Raw genomic sequence first — 18745 nt, 5'->3', positions numbered from 1 at the left:
TCTGACTTGTAAAATGAGTTTTATACATTGCAAAATATAATTTTGTGGTCACAAATTCAATAGTAATTTCAAATTGCAGGATTTGGGATTGCTAAATATACTTAGTACATCTTGTCCTAGGTTCATTCCACATTTGCCAACTCCACTGAGAAAAGGACAGAATGAAAGTAAGTGAAAAAGAAAGGGAGTGATTATTTATTAATTTAACCACCTTACCAGTTGAGCAATCTGGGCCAGTCCAGTTGGGGTCACAGGTGCACATGCCAGACTCCTGAAGATAAGTCCCATGGCCAGAACACTGGTCAGGGCACATGGACTTGAGTATCTCGCAGTTGGTGCCGCCCCATCCTGCGTTGCAATGACATTCCCCATGGATGCAAACTCCATGGTTGGAGCAGGAGGAGTCAAGGCAATCCGCTAGTGAGAAAAAACAAAAACTATGATTATTTTCCTAAAAATCACCAACAGGTGGTATGAACAGACTTTTGGGAGATTTAAGAAAGCATACATTGTTTCAAGCTGGGGAAGCAACCTGGAGTCAAAGTGGACAATAAGCTGGGACCATCGTGGATGACAATAGGTTGTAAAGAAACATTAGTGGTCAATATCTTGAATGGTTTGTTTATCATTTGTATCAGTTATTTTGTGAAAATTGAAAATTCCTTGGGATTTAAATATTTATTTATTAGGATTAAAGGGGGAAACTAACACCTCAGGAACTTAACCATAAATAAATAAAGAATCAAGCTAGATAATTCCCACATGTGTCTTGATCTATGGTTGTAGGGATGAAGCGGTACTTATTTCGTGCAAATCCAGCTGGGAAGCAACGCACTGCTAAACACCAGGGAGAAGGCCTACAACTGCCTTAAACATTACAGCAGCTGAATGGCAGCTTGACAATCAGAAAATAAAGATCAATTTATATAGGAGGCCCAAAAGGTACAGAGGCCAATCTCAGATTCATTCATTCCCAACACTATGTTTAATGCCGAATGGAGGTAGATTCTCATACCTGTCAATGCTGTTATTGTAAACTAAAAACGACACCTTCTTGGGAGACAGCAAGGAAGGAGTGGACTTCAAAGAGCAACTAAAGGTTTTTCTCAGATTCCTCTCAGTTTAAGCCCATGTCCCAGCCATGTTTGGTACCATAGAACATGGACGTGGGTAGGAGAAGCAGCTTTCCCACACTTGAAACTGCAAGAGGGACCTCGTGGCCCTGAGATGTGGCCATAATGTTCCTCAGATACAGCAAACGTTTCACCCACAGCTGTGAGGTTTATTTATTTATTTATAAAGTTTTATATAGCGCAAACTTGATCCCGAAGGATATCAGAGTGCTTTACAATATGAGGCCATAGCCATACGGAATGAAACCGATATTTAAGATTTTCACACCACTGCAGGTGAAATAAAAACCTTCTATTATACAGATATTATCATGACTCTCTCACAACCAACGCTCTCCGCAAATTCAAAAGGGAGACTGCAGCGAATCCCTATAGCTTCGGCCATTTAACGCCTTCGAAAGACAATGCCATTGTACACTCCCTGGTAGATATGGAATAAATCTACAGCTATCGGAGCGTGAGACAGTGAGTCACTTGGTAACATATAGGGTATTATTTGGTCAAAAACGGTAATATCATCCATTTTATATTTTTAACTGTGTTCAAGGAGGCCCCGAACATATGGGTTAAGCACTGTGAATAACAAAAGAGGCAGTGACCACTCATTACATTGTCATATTTAACCCTTTCACTGCGGCGGCTATTCCACCGCAGTGCTAAGGGGGTGGGGCGGCCGCACGGCGGCCGCATGCTGGTGACGGAACCGCTCCGTCACCAGCGTCGGAGGTGCTGTGCTTATGACGGAGCTGTTCCGTCATGGCCCGCCCCGCTCAATGGAACGCTCAGCGCAGGCCCGGAATTCGCGCTGCGCAGGCGCTCCGAGCGGGCCATGACAGAACCGCTCCGTCATCAGCACAGCGCCACCGCAGCTGATGACGGAGCGGTTCCGTCATCAGCAGGCAACGGGTTAAAGAGCTTCGAGTACCAGAATAAACTTAATGCGGAGCTAAAATTGTCAATCTACCTCCATTGATGTCCTAGCAAACTAGCTCAGAAGGGAAAATATACAGTGTTTAAAGAGTTAGTGGCCTATGTGAAATGATTTAAACACACCCTGAATGGCCCTCATCATGATAACAGGTTAACTTTCTATCTACAGATAGTGAAGTATTCATAGATATGACAGCACATGTTGTGTGTGTGTACCTCCACGGATGTTTTAAGAGAACAAGCGATCAAGACACTCGACCTCTAATGGGAGAGTTGGGATGAGTGCATCCTAAGCTACTACTTATACTTAATTAAGGAGGCATCCAGCCAGGACATGGTTTGGCCTGTTGTCACTTCCAAGTCACTATTTGTACAATTAATGATGGCTCTTAAGCTGCATGAATAAAGCAGCAGTGTAGTAAAAGTGCTATAAATGTCAAAGAGTCATAAGACATGCATGTAAAACATGGTTTCCATTTTAATGGACAGAATTGATCTATTTCAAACAGACGTTCTTGTTTTGTTTGTGAAGGTGTGAAATGAAATCAATTACATTTTAAAGAGGAGTGGCAAAGTGCTGAATATGGTGATTAAGATCTAATCACAGCTGATGTATGTTCAAAATGCAGTCACAGCAGAAAGCAAAAAAACAAAAGGTGATCGAGGATGCATGTAACAATACTAACAACTGGCAATCACTCGGAGTAGCGTTCCAACCCATTGTTCTTTAACCGATCATGGCACCTCAGATTTAGACCCGATCATACGGAACCAAGTTACACACAGGTGAAGAGCCCCTCTCGGAGTGAAACACATCTTGGGTTGCTTGTGTTCTGGCTCACAGAGGACATAGTTTGGCAGTTAGGGATGGACTGTTCCTATTGGAGCACGATCAAGCCTCATTTGCATATGGCTAGGTCTAACCTGACGCAGCATGGTGGGCAAAGGAACGATGAGTCGGAATGCTACCAGAGCAATTTCTAGTGGTTAGACTTATTGCAAGCATCCCCTCGTCACCTTTTGTGTGTATGATGTACCGCCTGAAAAGTCCATAGGTATGTCCAGGCGGGAGACTCTTGCTCGCTCTGCCACTGGAGCCAAGTACACCCAAAAGAAGGGCCCCACTCAGGTCGAACAGGTCAAAACCTATCTTGAGTTGCTTGAATTCTGGTTCAGTGAAGACTTGGCCGCTCTGGCTGGACCTTTCCTTTCATAGCAGGGTCAAGACTGATTTGCATATGGCCGATTATGATCTAAGGGTTTATGATCTAAGGGTGCATGATGGGCTAAAAGAACGATGGGTTGGAATACAACCCAAGCGATTGCCAGTGGTTATACTTACTGCCATTTTTTATCTTCTGCCCGCTTGCTGTTTATAACAAACTTTGGCACTGGGCACGTGCAGGATAAAACAAGTGTTCTCTGTGTTGCTTCAAAGCAACACAAAGGAACAAGGACTGGCTTCTCTGAAGGATTTACTATAAGATGACCTGATTGGTTCCCACAGGCCTCTGGCAGACATAGATGGCCACATTTGCCAGTTGAAGCAACAAATGAGTTGCATACTTTCGGGCAGTCTTAATTCACTCTAATGTGCTTCAGATGATTAGATTTAATTCAGTAATTTGACTCAATAAAACTTTACACTTGTAGGGTCAATGGTCTGAAAATTTAATTCTGCAGACTTAATTGCACCGCTTTGTACATGCTGATCAATGAAATCAATTTGATTGAGGAAGGAAAAGGGAACCTCTCCCTACAAGAAAAATAATGGGCTTCACTTTACAGAATGGCTTGGTGGAGATCTTTATTGAAACTTAAAGCACAAACATGTATCTCTTTTCACTCCGTTGCATTTGGATTAGCTTGCCCTACTATTGTTTACATTTGAAATGCTACATAAAATCACCCAAGGGTAGGTGCAAGAGGACTGCATTCCTTCTGTAATGTGGAAAACCACTTCCATCTATTCTTTGTGCCAGCCACATACAGCAGCCCCAAACATCTCCCTAATACTACAGGTTAAAAAGGCAATCGTCTTATGGGTACCAGCGGTCTATCTAGGATGTGAAATACTTTGAAGAACTGAGTGATATGGATTCTATGCAGAATTAAATTGTGGGCACGCCATAGTGAGCCTCAGAACCCATATTTTAAAACTATAAGTGTCTGGTAATAGACCATGCTTGGTTCTCTAAGCTGAGAATGGAACGATTGGACATAACACTGTCGACTCAGTCACTTATGCCAAGTGGCAAATGCTCTTATAGTGACATTAAGACGCATATGTCATACAAGTATTTTTACAATAATGAGAGTGAAGCCCTAAGGTTACAATAATTTTCATTCCTGTTACTGGCGATGAAACAAACTACCCTCCAGAAAATACTTCAGAGTTGATCTAATGTGTGCACCAGGAACTTTGGCCCAATTCCGCGAGTAGTAATGCATCTCTGTACCGGCAGAAATTATGAGAGGAGAGAAGCAGCATGAAATGATTGGGAAAACACACAATCAGTGCTCTATAGGCAAACTAAAACACACAGCCTTTAAAAAAAAGAGTACAATCTCACTGTTGAGGAGTGACTTTTTTTACATTCACATTTCTTAATTTTTATTTGAATGAGGATGTTTTGGGTTTGGAGTCTTGGAGGGAGCAGAAAGGTAGCAGATAGTAAAATTAAGGCGACAGAAGAATGCAATAATCACAGAAGGCATAAAAGCTCTGAAATGTCTGTGTTACGTTTGCAAAACCTTGGGTGAAAAGGAATAACAATCAGGAGAACTGGCCCCTGAAAAAAAACTAGACATTGAAGAGCGAGTGGATTTTTGCTTTGCTCCTGTGGACAATGTCAATTGAAACTTGTATAGCGCACTACTCACCCGCAAGGGTCTCTAGGCGCTTGTACGAATACCGCTGTGGAACCCATCCTGGCTTTCCCTGTGAGGCGTCCACTCCTGGGCACCCCCAAGGTGGAGGCCAGGCATCCTTAGCGTTGTGGGGGCCGTTGTGGAGATTAAGCAAGCTATTGCCCAGAGTTGCAGAGTGGGACTCCATGATTGGAATAGGCACCGAGGCGAGAATTATCAGGTCCGTGGAATTTTTGAGCCCAAGACCCGCTGAGGCAGGGAATCGAACCCTGGTCCCGGGCTAGACCTCTGCATCAGGGTCTGCCACTCTAACCATTGAGCCACACTTCTCCACTCATGTGATAGGTGGTTAGTACTGGGCTAGTACCCAGGGTTGCGCTACATATGAGGGACCATATTGTTCATCAATTAACTGAGCTCTCATACTTGACTACTAGGAGCTGAAGTCTATAATATTACAACAGCCAAGCAGGAGATGCTTAGAAGTAAGCCTCGTGGTAGGCCCAACATCTAATGTTGTGTACTCACTGGACGGCCAAGTGGGTTAAGAATCATCACCTGGAACTACAGCTTGAGTCCCACCACAGTCCCGAAGAGACTGGATGACCGTACCAAATGCTCAATGTCATACATCTGCAGACATATTCATAGCTCGGGAATAGGCCACCCATTCAATAATGCAAGAGGCCATTGTCCACTAATGAAACTGCTAAATTGACTCTTATTTCTAAACTAAAGCCTGTTCTTGAATGTTTCTTGCAGTAATGGTTGTATGGTTTAGAATACTCATGTAGCACCATGAAGTTGTTTAGTAGTGACATCCCACTGACAGATGTACATCCCTTTCAGGCTTTTCTGCTTTGGGGCATCCCAGACAACAATGTGAAGCTGATGATGCTCAAATACTTAACTATACACTAATCTCCAGTCTTATCAGTGGCACTGCAAGAGCCTTTCCTAACAGGAAGTTTTCTGTCCTTAATGTAATGAAAAGTAAATGCGAATCACATTAGAATATTAAAGTACATGCTTTGTTGTGGGTTTTTTTTAACTGCACACAGACTTTTTAATTAAAGAATTTTGGTGGAACGTATAAAATTAAGGATGAGTGACGCTACTCATAGAAACTTTGCAGATGTTTGAAAAATTCAGAAAATATCACACCAATATACAGATAGATAAATACATCCAATCTCTATTGTGTTGATTCACTGCTTAAAAGAATATCACCAGCAATGACCGCTAACTATCACAAGTGACTCCAGTTTATGAAGGGGACAGGAGTAAATCAATTTTCCAATTCCATTTTTTTTTTATTATTAATATTTGCAGCACCAGTTTTACCACATCACATAAGCTTGAATTCTAAATAATTTGAATTGTTTCTCTATCTCTTCTGGATGTCACGTCTATTTCTGAGCTACCATTCGTGGGCTGTAGGTTAGGAAAAGCTTCCTATTTCATATCCGACTTTCCATCTACATGTGGTTCATTCTCCGCTTCGAGGACTAAGGCTGAGTCATACATCATTGTGCTAATAGAAATCAAAGAAAAGGCTCTTTCTCTTTCAGGAAATCACTAGCATTTGACTCATTTATATGTCACACTGCAAAATGTTCTCTATTTTAAGTCTGAGGCTGTGCCTACACTCGGCCTTCTGGACTGAACACGTTCACTGGACTTTCCCCTGGTACGGCTGACGTGATCCTAAGGCAAGGAAAGACTTTTGTTTACTGATCAACCAGATGGTAAACTAAGCATTGTGATGTAGCTGGGAGTTACAAATACTCTCTGTTTTCCAAGGGCAGGAGGTGCCACAGTCAAGACTGCTTTTTAGATCTAGTCTAGGCAGAGGCGCAACTAGAGCCAAATTTCGGGGGGGGGGGGGGGGGGGGGAGGGGGGGGCTAAGAAAAAATTTCGGGGGGAGGGGGCTGAACCTTTAATCAGTAGGCAGAGGGGAGCTGCATGGGCTCTTAGAAGGGGTGAAACAACTGCAAGGCCTAATTAACATTCAAATGGTCTTTTAAAGACCTGTGAAACGTTCGGGTGCGGCTCTGTGTGTGCCCGGGATCGGTCTCATCTCGGGCTGCCACACACGACGGGGGGGGGGCTGAAGCCCGGTGAGTCCATTAGGTGTTGCGCGCCTGCGTCTAGGACAGTGAACACGCTCTCACTCACGAGAGCTACTGTATACAACAAGGGGCTTGCAGCACACCCACTGCTTTTCATTAGTTGGCTTCATTGTCACTCTTATTTGCTGCAGTCTAACTGCCAGCACATGCTGGCTTCACTTCCTCTTCTTTTAGCTGGAGCATGCACCGAGTATGGATTGCTGTAGCTCGATTGCTGTCCTTCTACTGATTGAGCCGTGATTAAGGCACTACTTTTATTTCTTCTTCCATCGTCCTTTGAACCTCTTGCCATTTGTAACTATGTTTTAGAAATCCAGAGGCATTTCAAAGATGCCCTTTTCTTCTTTGAAATGGATGTTTTTTATGACAACAGAGGTTATCTGCTTCTATTGTTTCAGGAGATGCGATCTGCTTCCAGATGTATTTTCACTAAGACACGAACATTGGTGCAAGTGCTTTCTTTATGTGATAGGATTTTTTGCCATATCATATTTTTTTTCCTTTTTCACACATGGGGAGACTACCTGCTTTGTTCGGGCCAGGGGGGTTGTGCCTGGGTCTAACAAGCACTGTCAAAGCCAATAAGCCTCGCCTCTGAAACTGCCAGCTCTACCATTGCGTTTTGCTATTGCTGAGCAGCATGGGCAATGACAACTTTGACAATGATGTGTGGCATGCTGTAAAGCAGTGCGGCTGCTGTGCAATATGGCGAAAAACCTGTATGATGCATCCAGCTCTAGTGCCTGTTAGAAACAAATGTGCACAACCCCTGGCTGCATCATAGCACTTTTTAAAATTACTTTACGCTGCTATGTAGCCTGGTTACCAGGGTCGGACTGGCGACTAGGCGTTTTGGTGTGCTACTGTGGTGGGGATGATTTTGTTGATGGGGACCTGCGTGTGCTTCTAAATAAACAAAGCAAAACCAATGGATTTAAGCACACGCAGGTCCCCATCAACAAAATCAGCCCTTAGCTTGGCAGCACACCAAAAACACCCAGTAGCCAGTCCGGCCGTGATGGTTACAAAACATTGCCAAAGCCAACAGCTTTCATAGGCGAGAACTATTGGCATTGGAAATGCTTGTTTGCCTGTGGCACTAATAATCCTTGCAAAGTTTCAGCCTCTAGGACCTTAGAATATGATGGAACATAAAGCGGCAGCTAAAGGGACTTCTTTGAGGCAATGTCTGTCTGCTCCCTCTCTATTGAAGCAATAGAAGCCACCACATACCAACCCTAGCTTCAACATCTAATGCAAATGACCGCTTTGAACTCAGATCTAGGGTATGAAGCATTTACCAATGAGCATAAACACTATTCCCTCAACTCTTAAGCGTCCACCAACTTTCTATCAACACACCTGGATTCTCGCCCTTTTGTTGAGCACTCTATTGCTATATGTAAATGTAAATGTAAATGTATTGCGATTTATATAGCGCACGTATCACCCGAGGGCATCAAGGCGCTTGCCTTGGGAACCCGTCCTGGTATTTCCCTGTGAGATAACCCCAGCAGGGTATCCACAAGGTGAAAGCCAGGCATCCCGCCACGAGGGGCCGTAGTGGAGATTAAGCAAGCTATTGCCCAGAGTTGCAGAGTGTGAACCCGTGAGTCGAGTATGCACCGGAACAAGAATTATCAAGTACGTGGAATTTTTGAGCCCAAGACACGCCGAGGCGGGGAATTGAACCCTGGTCCAGGACCGATCTCAGCTTCCGGGTCTGCCGCCTCTAACCCCTGAGCCACACTTGCATACCTACATATAGGTATATTGCATACCTATATGTAGGTATGCAATATATATATATATATATATATATATATATATATATATATATATATATATATATATAGACATATATATATAGACATATATATAGACATATATATACACACACAAACACACACACCACAGATAAGACTAAATTGAATTTGGAAAAATAGGATGTTAGCAATTTCCAACACATGCCAATCAAATCAAATACAAATAAAAAAATTAAAAGAGCATCTTCCATTTACCTTCATCGCAGTTTTCTCCTTTGTGGCCCGAATTGCAAACACAGGACCCCATGAGACAAATTCCACGGCCCCCACATGTCGGGTCGAGGCACTGTGTGTTGGGCACGTCGCACTCTGTCCCCTTCCAGCCACTGTAACAGAGACAACGCCCTTTGGAGTACTGCCCATTCCCACTGCACAACACAGGGCAGGCTGCTGTGAAACAAAACATGTCAGGAGAATTACCAGGGATCTTTTCAAAGCAATCCTTTGAAAGAAGGGAAGCTGCCATGAAACAAGCCTTGGCAGTTTCTTTTCCTTCATTCTCTTTTTTTTAATGGAATTAGTCACTACTCGTGTTGCTTCAGTTTAATTTATATCTATTTAAGAAGAGCGTCTAATTCCTATACCTCTTGAACAATCGGGGCCCAGAAATCCGGGAAAGCAATGGCAGGTTCCAGAAACGCATTCTCCATTTCCATGGCAATTTCGGGGGCATTCGACCACAGACTCTGAAGTGGAAAAAAAAAACAGGAGGCAAAATAAGATTATTAGGCCTCTCACAATCACAGTGTTTCCTTAGGTAGACCCTTTCTAAAATGCTGCGGAAACTGACAGCTATTGCAATCACGGCAGCAACTTGCACAGCCGCCTGTAATCCGAGAGCAGCAAATACTGACCAATTTCCTGCAATTACTGCTTAGAGCATGTTATTACCGTCGGGTACAACAGCACACATTTAAGGATTTGCGTATGACAAGCCCATTCACAATACACATAATGCTGCTTGACGAGAACCACAAGCGACATCCTCAGAACTGGCTCCTCAGCCCTCTGCGGCAAGGCGACCAGAGCGCTTTAATGAAGAGCAAATTAACACGGATGTGCTTCTCACAGCACATGGCAGTCACCATCTAGGACTGCAGCTCTGCGTCGCTGTGGCCGATTTATTAGCAGCTCTATATAGCGAGGGCCGTAACCCAGGGGTGTCAAAACTGAACCAAAAAAAACATATAAAGGAAAAAAAAATTGAAACGTCTTATATAATGTAATACGGAAAAACACAATGTTCTCTAGGGCAGCAAATATAGAAAAATTACATCAAAGCAATAATGGCAAAAATACAAATGTCCCATTTTCATAAAGATGTCATAAGAATGTCGACAACAACAAGATTCCAGAGAGCGAGAAATAGGTTTTGTCTAAAGTTGGCAATGGAATAGACAATGATTCATCTCTCTGTTTGAACCTTCCAGGTTCATCCTAATCTCTCGAGGGGGGTTCAGATTCCAGATGCTGGATACACTTCCTTTGGAGGAATGTCAATGCATCCTTTGTTTTTGAAAACTGCCCTTCCAAGGCGAAAGGGGGATTGAGTGCCAACATACAGCATCTGCTTTTTCCAAATCTACAATGATCGTGCACATGGAGGGTTTAAGGATTTACTTTCTCAACACCTGTAGAATTATGTGCCTACCTATAACGATAGTGTTGAAGGAGACCTGCTCAGGGTTTTTGCCATCATTGTAGAAAGCCAGGTGCCAAATTCCTGCATCGAGGTACTGAATGAAACCAGCCTCTTGAACGTTAACTGATCTCGCTTGACGCTCTCCTCGATCCGCCTCAAGTAAGTTACGTTTCTCTCTTGCAATTAGTCGGCTACCATCCAGAAGTTCCACAAAGTCGTACTGCAGAAACACAAAAACAGTTCAGTGACAGCCTTTATAATATACAAACAATTATTTATAAAAATGTACATTGTTTTTTGCACAAAATGAATTAGAATTGGGCTTTATCGTGGATCTCATGATTTGCTATTTCTACTTTATTACCCTTTTAACTTTGAATCCACATATATTTCTCTCACAGTCCTTTGTCAATCACACTCTTTCCCAATTTCTTGATTACACATCTCCTCACTGTGACTTTATTTCTAAATGATCATGTTATAGCTGGGCCATTCGGGCTCATCTATGCAAGCAAGCTTTCTGCAATCTACAGCACCAACATATTTGTGTCTACAACAGCATCATTTATATTTTGTAATTCTACCTAAAACATTGTATTTAGAATGCAGTAGGTTATGGTCAGCCTCCCGTAATCTCGAATCCATCTACCTGCAGCGCCCTCGGTTTGCAGCGATGATATAATTGACATAACTCATATATTTGCAGTGTTTCTCCTTCTAAGGAGTTCCCTTTGGTGGAGGAATCCATATTAACAACTTCATTTGCAACACACGGTTTTACTCAAACTATATTATTTGGAATAAGGACACATGATAGGTATGCAGCCCTGGACATAGTAAAGCTTCCTTTGTGCACGGTTTTCATCTATGACTTGGATGGCCGTGGGTACGGCATGTAGGGGTGTTTATGTGTGCCCTTCCCTCATCTGATTCCATGAGGGTAAGCCGGTTCTGTGGAACGTGATAGTGGAATGAGTAAACAGCACTGCACAGAATAGCTCCAACAAGCTATGCTTCTCTTGACAATTACTTTAAAAACAATATTTAACATGTCCTTATAATGTGTATATGTTGTGAACTTTTAATGGTAACATGTCAATACACTGGGGAAATCTTGTTATGTGCTATAACCGCAGAATCAAGTTGAGATAATCCTGACTGGAGTCTCGATTTTACTGAGTATCAATTGAATTAACAATTCTTAATAAAAAAAACGTAATTCAAGACAGGAGACGATCTCTTCCTACAGAGGAAGGGCAAATGCAATACCTTGTTTGGTGCAGTTCCAGCTATCAAATACTAGGTAAGCCAGACAGGTGATTTCTCAATTTTTTATTTAAAGAGGTTGTTAGGCACCACTAAACATGTTTTAAGTAGTTGACACGCAGGGTTAACAAAATACCTCTCAGTGGCACTTAGGCATTCTGAGCCAATGGCATAACTTTTTGCTGGGTAGTAAGGCAGATCTTGTGACTGTTTACAATGGTCTATGGAAAACGGTGGGATTGTTACACAGGTAGCGATGTTTTGATTGGTTGGCTAGTAGGCTTAACACCTTAAGTGCTGCGCCTATTCCAACGGCCGACGGCACCACTACCTCGGGAGTGCTGCCGTCGGCTGTTGGACGTTCCAACTGCACCTGCGCAATGGAACGTCCAGCACTGGAGCTGGACGCTCCATAGCTGCTAAGGTGTTAAAGAGCTCCCAAATGCTGGGCTACAATTAAACTACATAATACCAAGTTTTAGACAGCATTTTACAGCTCGGCATGGATGGCATTGTGATAATCCAATGCTGTAGAAAAGGCAAAAGACTTCGTCCCATTCGAGATTGGCGTGGATGGCAGTGTGCTAATCACATACTTATAAACTTTACTAGAAAAACAGACATTTGAGGGAGCATATTCAGAGTGTCACTGGTGTTGTAGAGCATCACTGGTTTTGTAGGGTGCTCTACACAGGAGAGGCTCTCTACTTAAACTTTGGAACTACCCTGGGTTTTCTGCTTCTTTTTTGCATAATTTACGTGGCACTTCAACCCTCTGAAAGGGTTTTGTTTTGACTTATATTAGGTAATCCCTTGTGTTTGGGCAAAGTTAAACCTCTCTGAAAAGCTATAGTGATCGCAGAACATGTGTCAGGGGTTGCTTTTATTCATTCCAGTTTCGCTTGGATGGTATTTATACCGATCCAAAGCTGTTATTCAGTGCCTGGAGTGGTAAAAGGCTTTTGTCAATTTACAGCTCGGCGTGGATGGCACTGTGCTAATCCTAAACTTAAAGACTTTGCTGTAGAACGGGCAAAAGACTTTGTCCCTTTCTGTTTCAGCATGGATGGCACTGTGCTAATCCTATACCTAAAAAGTTTGCTTTAAAAACATTTGAGATGTGCATATTCGGAGTGTCCCTGTTGTTGTAGGGTGCTCTATACAGGAGCTGTTCTTCTTCTAAACTAGGGACCTACCCAGAGTTCTCTGCTCCTTTTTTGCAAAAGTTATGTGGCACTCTAACCCTAAAAGGGATATATATATATATTCCTTTGTGCTCATGTTTTTCTGACTGTTTTAAGTGCACATCGAGGATTTAAGCCTCCAATACCATATGATCAGCAGTTTGGATTGTGTAGTGGTTACAATCTTACATTTTATTTTGGGGGAAGGGGGGGGGGGGTTGTTTTGGTCTATACAATATTTTAGGTGTTAATGGTTTTGTATTCCACCTATTGATTTGCATATGGAAAGATGATAACCTTTCTTTCGAGGTGGAATGTGTATCACTCTTTAATTTATTTGAAGACATTAGACACTCCCATTGTTTTATTTGTATAGGGGTGAATTGTTCAGAATACACCCAGTTTTAGGGTGTTTTGTATTCCGCAAGCATAAACCTAATTATCATTGCTAAGAGCACAGGGATTAACTGTACTATGTCTGCCATATAACTGAACCAGGTGAATGTTCACCCTAGGAATATGAGCCACAAACGTGTTGTATTTATGCCTCCTTCCAGAATAGCTTTGCTAAAAAGTCATATTTCTGATTTAAATATTTATTTAAATGCTTCACATTTTTTCCATATTTGGATACATGATTCATTAAAAATTCTAAGTTTCTAAAAACATTTTATTTTCTCATATTTGGTTCCTGGTATGCTTTTATAGTCTAGATACTTACTGATAAGCATTCTCATTATTTTTTGCAAATGAAGGCAAATCAATTACTTTTCTATGTATATAAAAAATCTACCTCTCCTTTCATTTAGTTCTGCTTTAAGCCATCAACGACCTTTGTTATTTGTGAAAGTCTCTTTAAATGAACTTATTGATCTTCTTGTAGCAATACAAGTGACATTTTTAGAAAGGGTCAAAGACGACTTTCAGCCACACATTGATTGCTTTTGAATGTGAGCTATAGTCAATTATTTCTTTATAATTTACAGCTCCAGAAACAGAAGCCAGACACTTGAAATAACAAATCACTCTAAAGCAATGAGTTAAAAAATAAAACATAATACAGCAAACAGGTTCAGCCACATAAAATGTGTGCCCTCGTCATGCACTGCTTATGACCTCTCATATTACATCACTCAAGATATGTTCTATGACATCATTTAGGACATCACTGATGACATTTGAAACACGTAATTGACGATATCACTGATGACTTTATCCAAGCTTCTTTTGTAAACATTACTCTATAAACTAATATGGCATTAGAGGCCTGAAAGTAAGTACAAAATAGCTCAGAATAGTATGAAGCATCATAGATGTTATCACAGACACTTCATGGGTAGCCTATTTCACATTAACAAACAGCAGTCTTTAGTACTGGTCTGCTCACATCCGGTTCCCAAAGAAAATCATTAATAAGTCTGTCATGGCTCCAAAAACAGACTGCCAGATTTTGGCTGAATCTATGGTGGGCAAACCATGTAAAACATTCCTTGAAATCAGTTCACTGGCTCCTGATGGGAGCATGAAACACAAAATACAAGACTTACTTGGGTAGGGTTCCAGGATATCTTTGCTGAATCAATCCTTTTACTCAGCAATAACACACCAGATATCTCAAATGATCCTTCAACAAGATAAAACATGGAGGCAGGTCTCTTTGTTGATATGACCCCAAGTTTTGGAGATCATTGAACGCAAGACCTAAAGTAGAGCATGCTACACCAGTTTTGGGGAAGGCCAGAAAACAGAACTGTTTGCGCTCACAGATAACTCACCTATTCACGCTCTCAGGAGCACTGACTAAGAGTATTGGTTTTGGGTTCCTTTTAGCAAATTCCAACCCTCCATGAGGGTACCACTGCAAATGCTAGAAATAAGCGTTCCAAAGTATCCAAATGTCAATGCTTTATGAAACCTTTCAATGAAGAAAACAGTATTCTAATTATTGCAGGTGAAGGTAAAAGCGGGTTGGGGGAGTTGAAAGACCGACGAGGAAAACTTAAATTTCAAAAAATGAAAACTACCTACCTTGTGCTTTCCACACCTCAGACGCGGTGAGTGCAAGGTAAGTGGTTTTATTATTTTTTTATTTTATTTAAGTTTCCTTCATCGTTGTCTGTAGGCTCACCCTCTTAACACCTGAATTGTGATTCATAAAATAGGCTGTTTACCCTTTAAGTAATAGAAAACCTACCTGGGTGTGCGAAGGTGGTAATCCTTTTCGACCATATACTCCAACCAATGCATCCTTCTGAAGGGAGATATTGAATTTTAGAAACTGGGGTTGGTCAATAAAGAGTTGTGATCTCCAGAACACGCCTGGTGGCACATCTTGTACAGCTCTTCTGCCAATATCAAACTCTCCGGAGTCTATGGTGTTATTTTCTTGTGGAAATCCTCCTTGTTTACCTGAAGATTAAAGCATACTTACATGAAAATGTAGCTGTACAAACCAACAACTAAGTTTTTGCAGTTAAGTGAGAACTATTTGAAAACACATTCACAATTAAATTAAAGCACTATATGAAGTATTCCACAAACACACCTTTTGCCTTCAGTCAAACAGGCAAGGAACCATGAAAGGGTCAAAGATGAGTGCGTAAAGTTGTTTACCTATGCTCCTCTAAAACGTGACAGCCCCAGGACATTGCCGCCAAGTGTGGCTGAAGGTTCCTGCAAAGTCACACCACACCAGGTGTAATATATGCAATGTGGTATGTTATTATACACCAGTTGTATTCGTCCTCAATTACTACCTCTCGGGGGAGTCCACCTGACCTCTTTTCACTCTTCATCCTCTAAATGGATGAAACCTTTTCCCAATATTATTTTCCCAGACTTAGCTCGTCTGGCGAGTTAGATCCTTGTTTTCAATGTTAACGATATAGATTATGTCATTAGTGGTTCTTCAAGGACTCTATTCTCAAGCACAGGAGGTCCTCAATCTCTTAACAGTTTCTGTAAGTCTGGTCATGACATGTTGTAGTTATTCGAATTATATCACTTTCGATGCAAGTATAATCTATTAAAGAAAGTAATTTAAGGCAAACTACTCAATAAACAAGACTGACTACTGGACATACAGGTATGATGAGGCACCGGATGGGCAAGAGGGTTTCTGGTATGCTTCTAACATGTGGGCTGGACATACTACTGCAGAGGAAACCAATGCTCCTGCACACTGCGGATGGCCCTCAAATAAAAAGGCAATGCTGACCTTATTTTTGAAATATTGTTTGGGGATGAATTTTTTAATGGAGAGATTTAGCTTCTATTTGAATGTGTCTATTTATGTTAAAGACGTCCCTAATATCAGTGTGCAAACTTTTTTTTTGCATCCATCGTGAAGATTCCCAAGGCTGCAACGTTTTTCGATTTGCATGAACATTTTGACTGGTGTGAAAATGTTATGTTGCAATTATCTATGTTAAAAACGAGTACAGTGATTCTGTACAAGATATTTCTTCAGAGGAACAGTTTTAGTGCAAAGAAAAAATGTAGGCTTGCAGCATACAAAAAAGATTGCAGACACTTTCCATCTTCCTTGGTTTAGAGAAAACAATATCTAGCAATGTGGTTAAAAAATATCTTCCAGTGCAGTGTAAAAATTTGGACATGCAAAGTAAACAGTTGACTATGAATCATCATGTGCCCTTAATGAACCATGAGCTTTCGAAAACCCTGCAGGTGAAACAACTTGCCGCACCCCTAATTCTTACAGTGTTACTAATTTTGCCTACTAATGCCTGGATTTCTTATCGTAATCTTCATTACACCTATTCCGGAAGTCCCTGTCCCATTCCTGAACCCTTATAGGCTAAGTGCCAAGAGTGGGGGGGCACCCTGCAGCATTTCCAGTTCTTGTTTTCTGTCTCTAGGTGTAGCACCTCCTAAGTAAGGAATGGGACAGGGGGAGTGGAGAACGTAGAGGTATTTATACTTCAACCAATCAGCATGCACTATAAAGAGTGCAATTCAGAAAATGCAGGAGAAAGCCTCTGATGAGGTGGCAATGGGCCGCAGAAACGCGTCAAGCGAGTTCAATTAGCCGGATGGTGAGGGCGAGAGGAATGGTGAAGCCCATCGGGGTGGCACGCTGTCGAGTGCACCCTGGAAAGCTAAGGCATTTGAGATACAAAGAAAGGTAATTATACTTCTGCAGCAATAAGACGTTCCTGCAGGAATGCTGCTTCATTATCATCTCCTGCCTGTTCTTTAGCCATACAAAGAGGTTCTTTAAGCAGCAGACTACCAGAGTCAGCCCAGTGCAGAAGACAGAGCAGCAGCCTTTCGCCGGCTGCACTAATCAGAATGTCCGGAAGCAAGGTGAAACATTTATAGACAATCAATAGCACACCATTTCGTGCCAAGAAATAACCTGTCTGATATGACAGTCTAAAGATCCGTCTGCAAATAGCTGCACACCGGGACTTCACACTGCTGGTAAACTACAAATGCCACACAACCCATTTGAAATCAAACCCTTTCTTGGAAATGTACTTTATTGCAAGAATCAATAGGGCTTCTAATTAAACTATCACACATTACATTAACTTGAAATACTGTAAACATTATCGAGCAGAAAGGCCAATAATGTTGAAGATACTCACACAGTGCTCGTTTTGTATTTAAGTGTTCACTCAGGAGATAGCAGATAACACGTTTTTGGATGATAAAGGAACAAAGGCATCCTTTCTTGTTAGAAATGAACAAATATTGTATATTTTATCATAGTAAGACTTCAAACTAAATCATGCTAACATTCACATGTCATAGACAACCGTGAAATAGGGGTTACAGTGTCAGGGATGCAAGAATTATGCAGGAAAAATAACTAAATTACGCAGCAAGAAACCGCAAATTATGAGACACAATCTCTGGGAGTATTCATCAAATTCAAGCTAGAAACAACATTTCACTGAAATCTACAGTATTCAAATTATGTGGCAAATGTGTTAATTCCATAATTATTGGTAAGTGCCACCACTGCAGAATTTCATAAATCCAATGGCGGCTATGTATTCATGAAACATTAAGCAAACCAAAATATTAAAATTCCAATCAGTGCCCATTGTTAGCTGCATTTTAAAAAGAACAGTTGTTTGTGCTAGGTACACAAAAATAAACAAGCAATATAAAAAAGGCATAATGATTGACAGTGTCCTACTCTGCCATGTCAGGGTTTTAATGATATTTACGAAACACTCGACGTGGGCCATGTGGTTTAAGAGGTTACCAGAACTCATTGATTGCAATATTGAACCATATTACATTTAAGGAGGGCATAACACACACTTTGAAAGACATAAGCATAGTTAAAAAGGAGTATTATTGTCTACTCCAATGGCCACAAGTATTTATGTGTAAGATGAGAACAGTAGTTCCTACTGATCGAATAAGCACATTATTTAAACCAAGAGAGTCAGCTAGAGTGATGCATCTGACCCACGTACAGATTGGAGACAAATTATTTATTTTCACTACAAAAAAGAGATAATTAGATTATAACAAAGTATAAATTCTGAAATATTTAATATTTCTTCATAAAAACAAGATTCATGTTTGATGGTGATTCAAAAGTGTTTACAGTGACAGCACAGTGCTCAGGTGATTCAAGATGTGAAGTGAAACAATAGAAATTAAGTAATTAATTAAGTTTAGAGATTCTTTGGGTGTACCCTATTTGAGCTGAACTGCATAATATAATGATAATGTATACAATTGATTTGTCAAATAGACCCAGGTTACGCTTTGAAATGA

General features: G+C 41.3%; 1 protein-coding gene across 3 annotated transcripts in view; it reads right to left on the bottom strand.

The window, feature by feature from the left end:
• Positions 1 to 18745, bottom strand: part of TENM3 (teneurin transmembrane protein 3) — a 1290943-nt gene that overhangs the window by 153853 nt on the left and 1118345 nt on the right. For all 3 annotated transcript variants that reach the window (XM_086962461.1, XM_086962463.1, XM_086962462.1), the window contains 5 exons: positions 15180 to 15394; positions 10545 to 10755; positions 9478 to 9579; positions 9089 to 9283; positions 217 to 417 (listed from right to left, as the gene is read on the bottom strand). In XM_086962461.1, the coding sequence (XP_086818587.1) occupies positions 217 to 417; positions 9089 to 9283; positions 9478 to 9579; positions 10545 to 10755; positions 15180 to 15394 (924 nt within the window). The remainder of the gene's footprint in view (positions 1 to 216; positions 418 to 9088; positions 9284 to 9477; positions 9580 to 10544; positions 10756 to 15179; positions 15395 to 18745) is intronic.

This window comes from Lissotriton vulgaris, chromosome 3_1 (assembly GCF_964263255.1).
Source record: "Lissotriton vulgaris chromosome 3_1, aLisVul1.2, whole genome shotgun sequence".
Classification (NCBI taxonomy): Eukaryota; Metazoa; Chordata; class Amphibia; order Caudata; family Salamandridae; genus Lissotriton; species Lissotriton vulgaris.
This window is presented reverse-complemented; position numbering and strand designations above follow the sequence as displayed.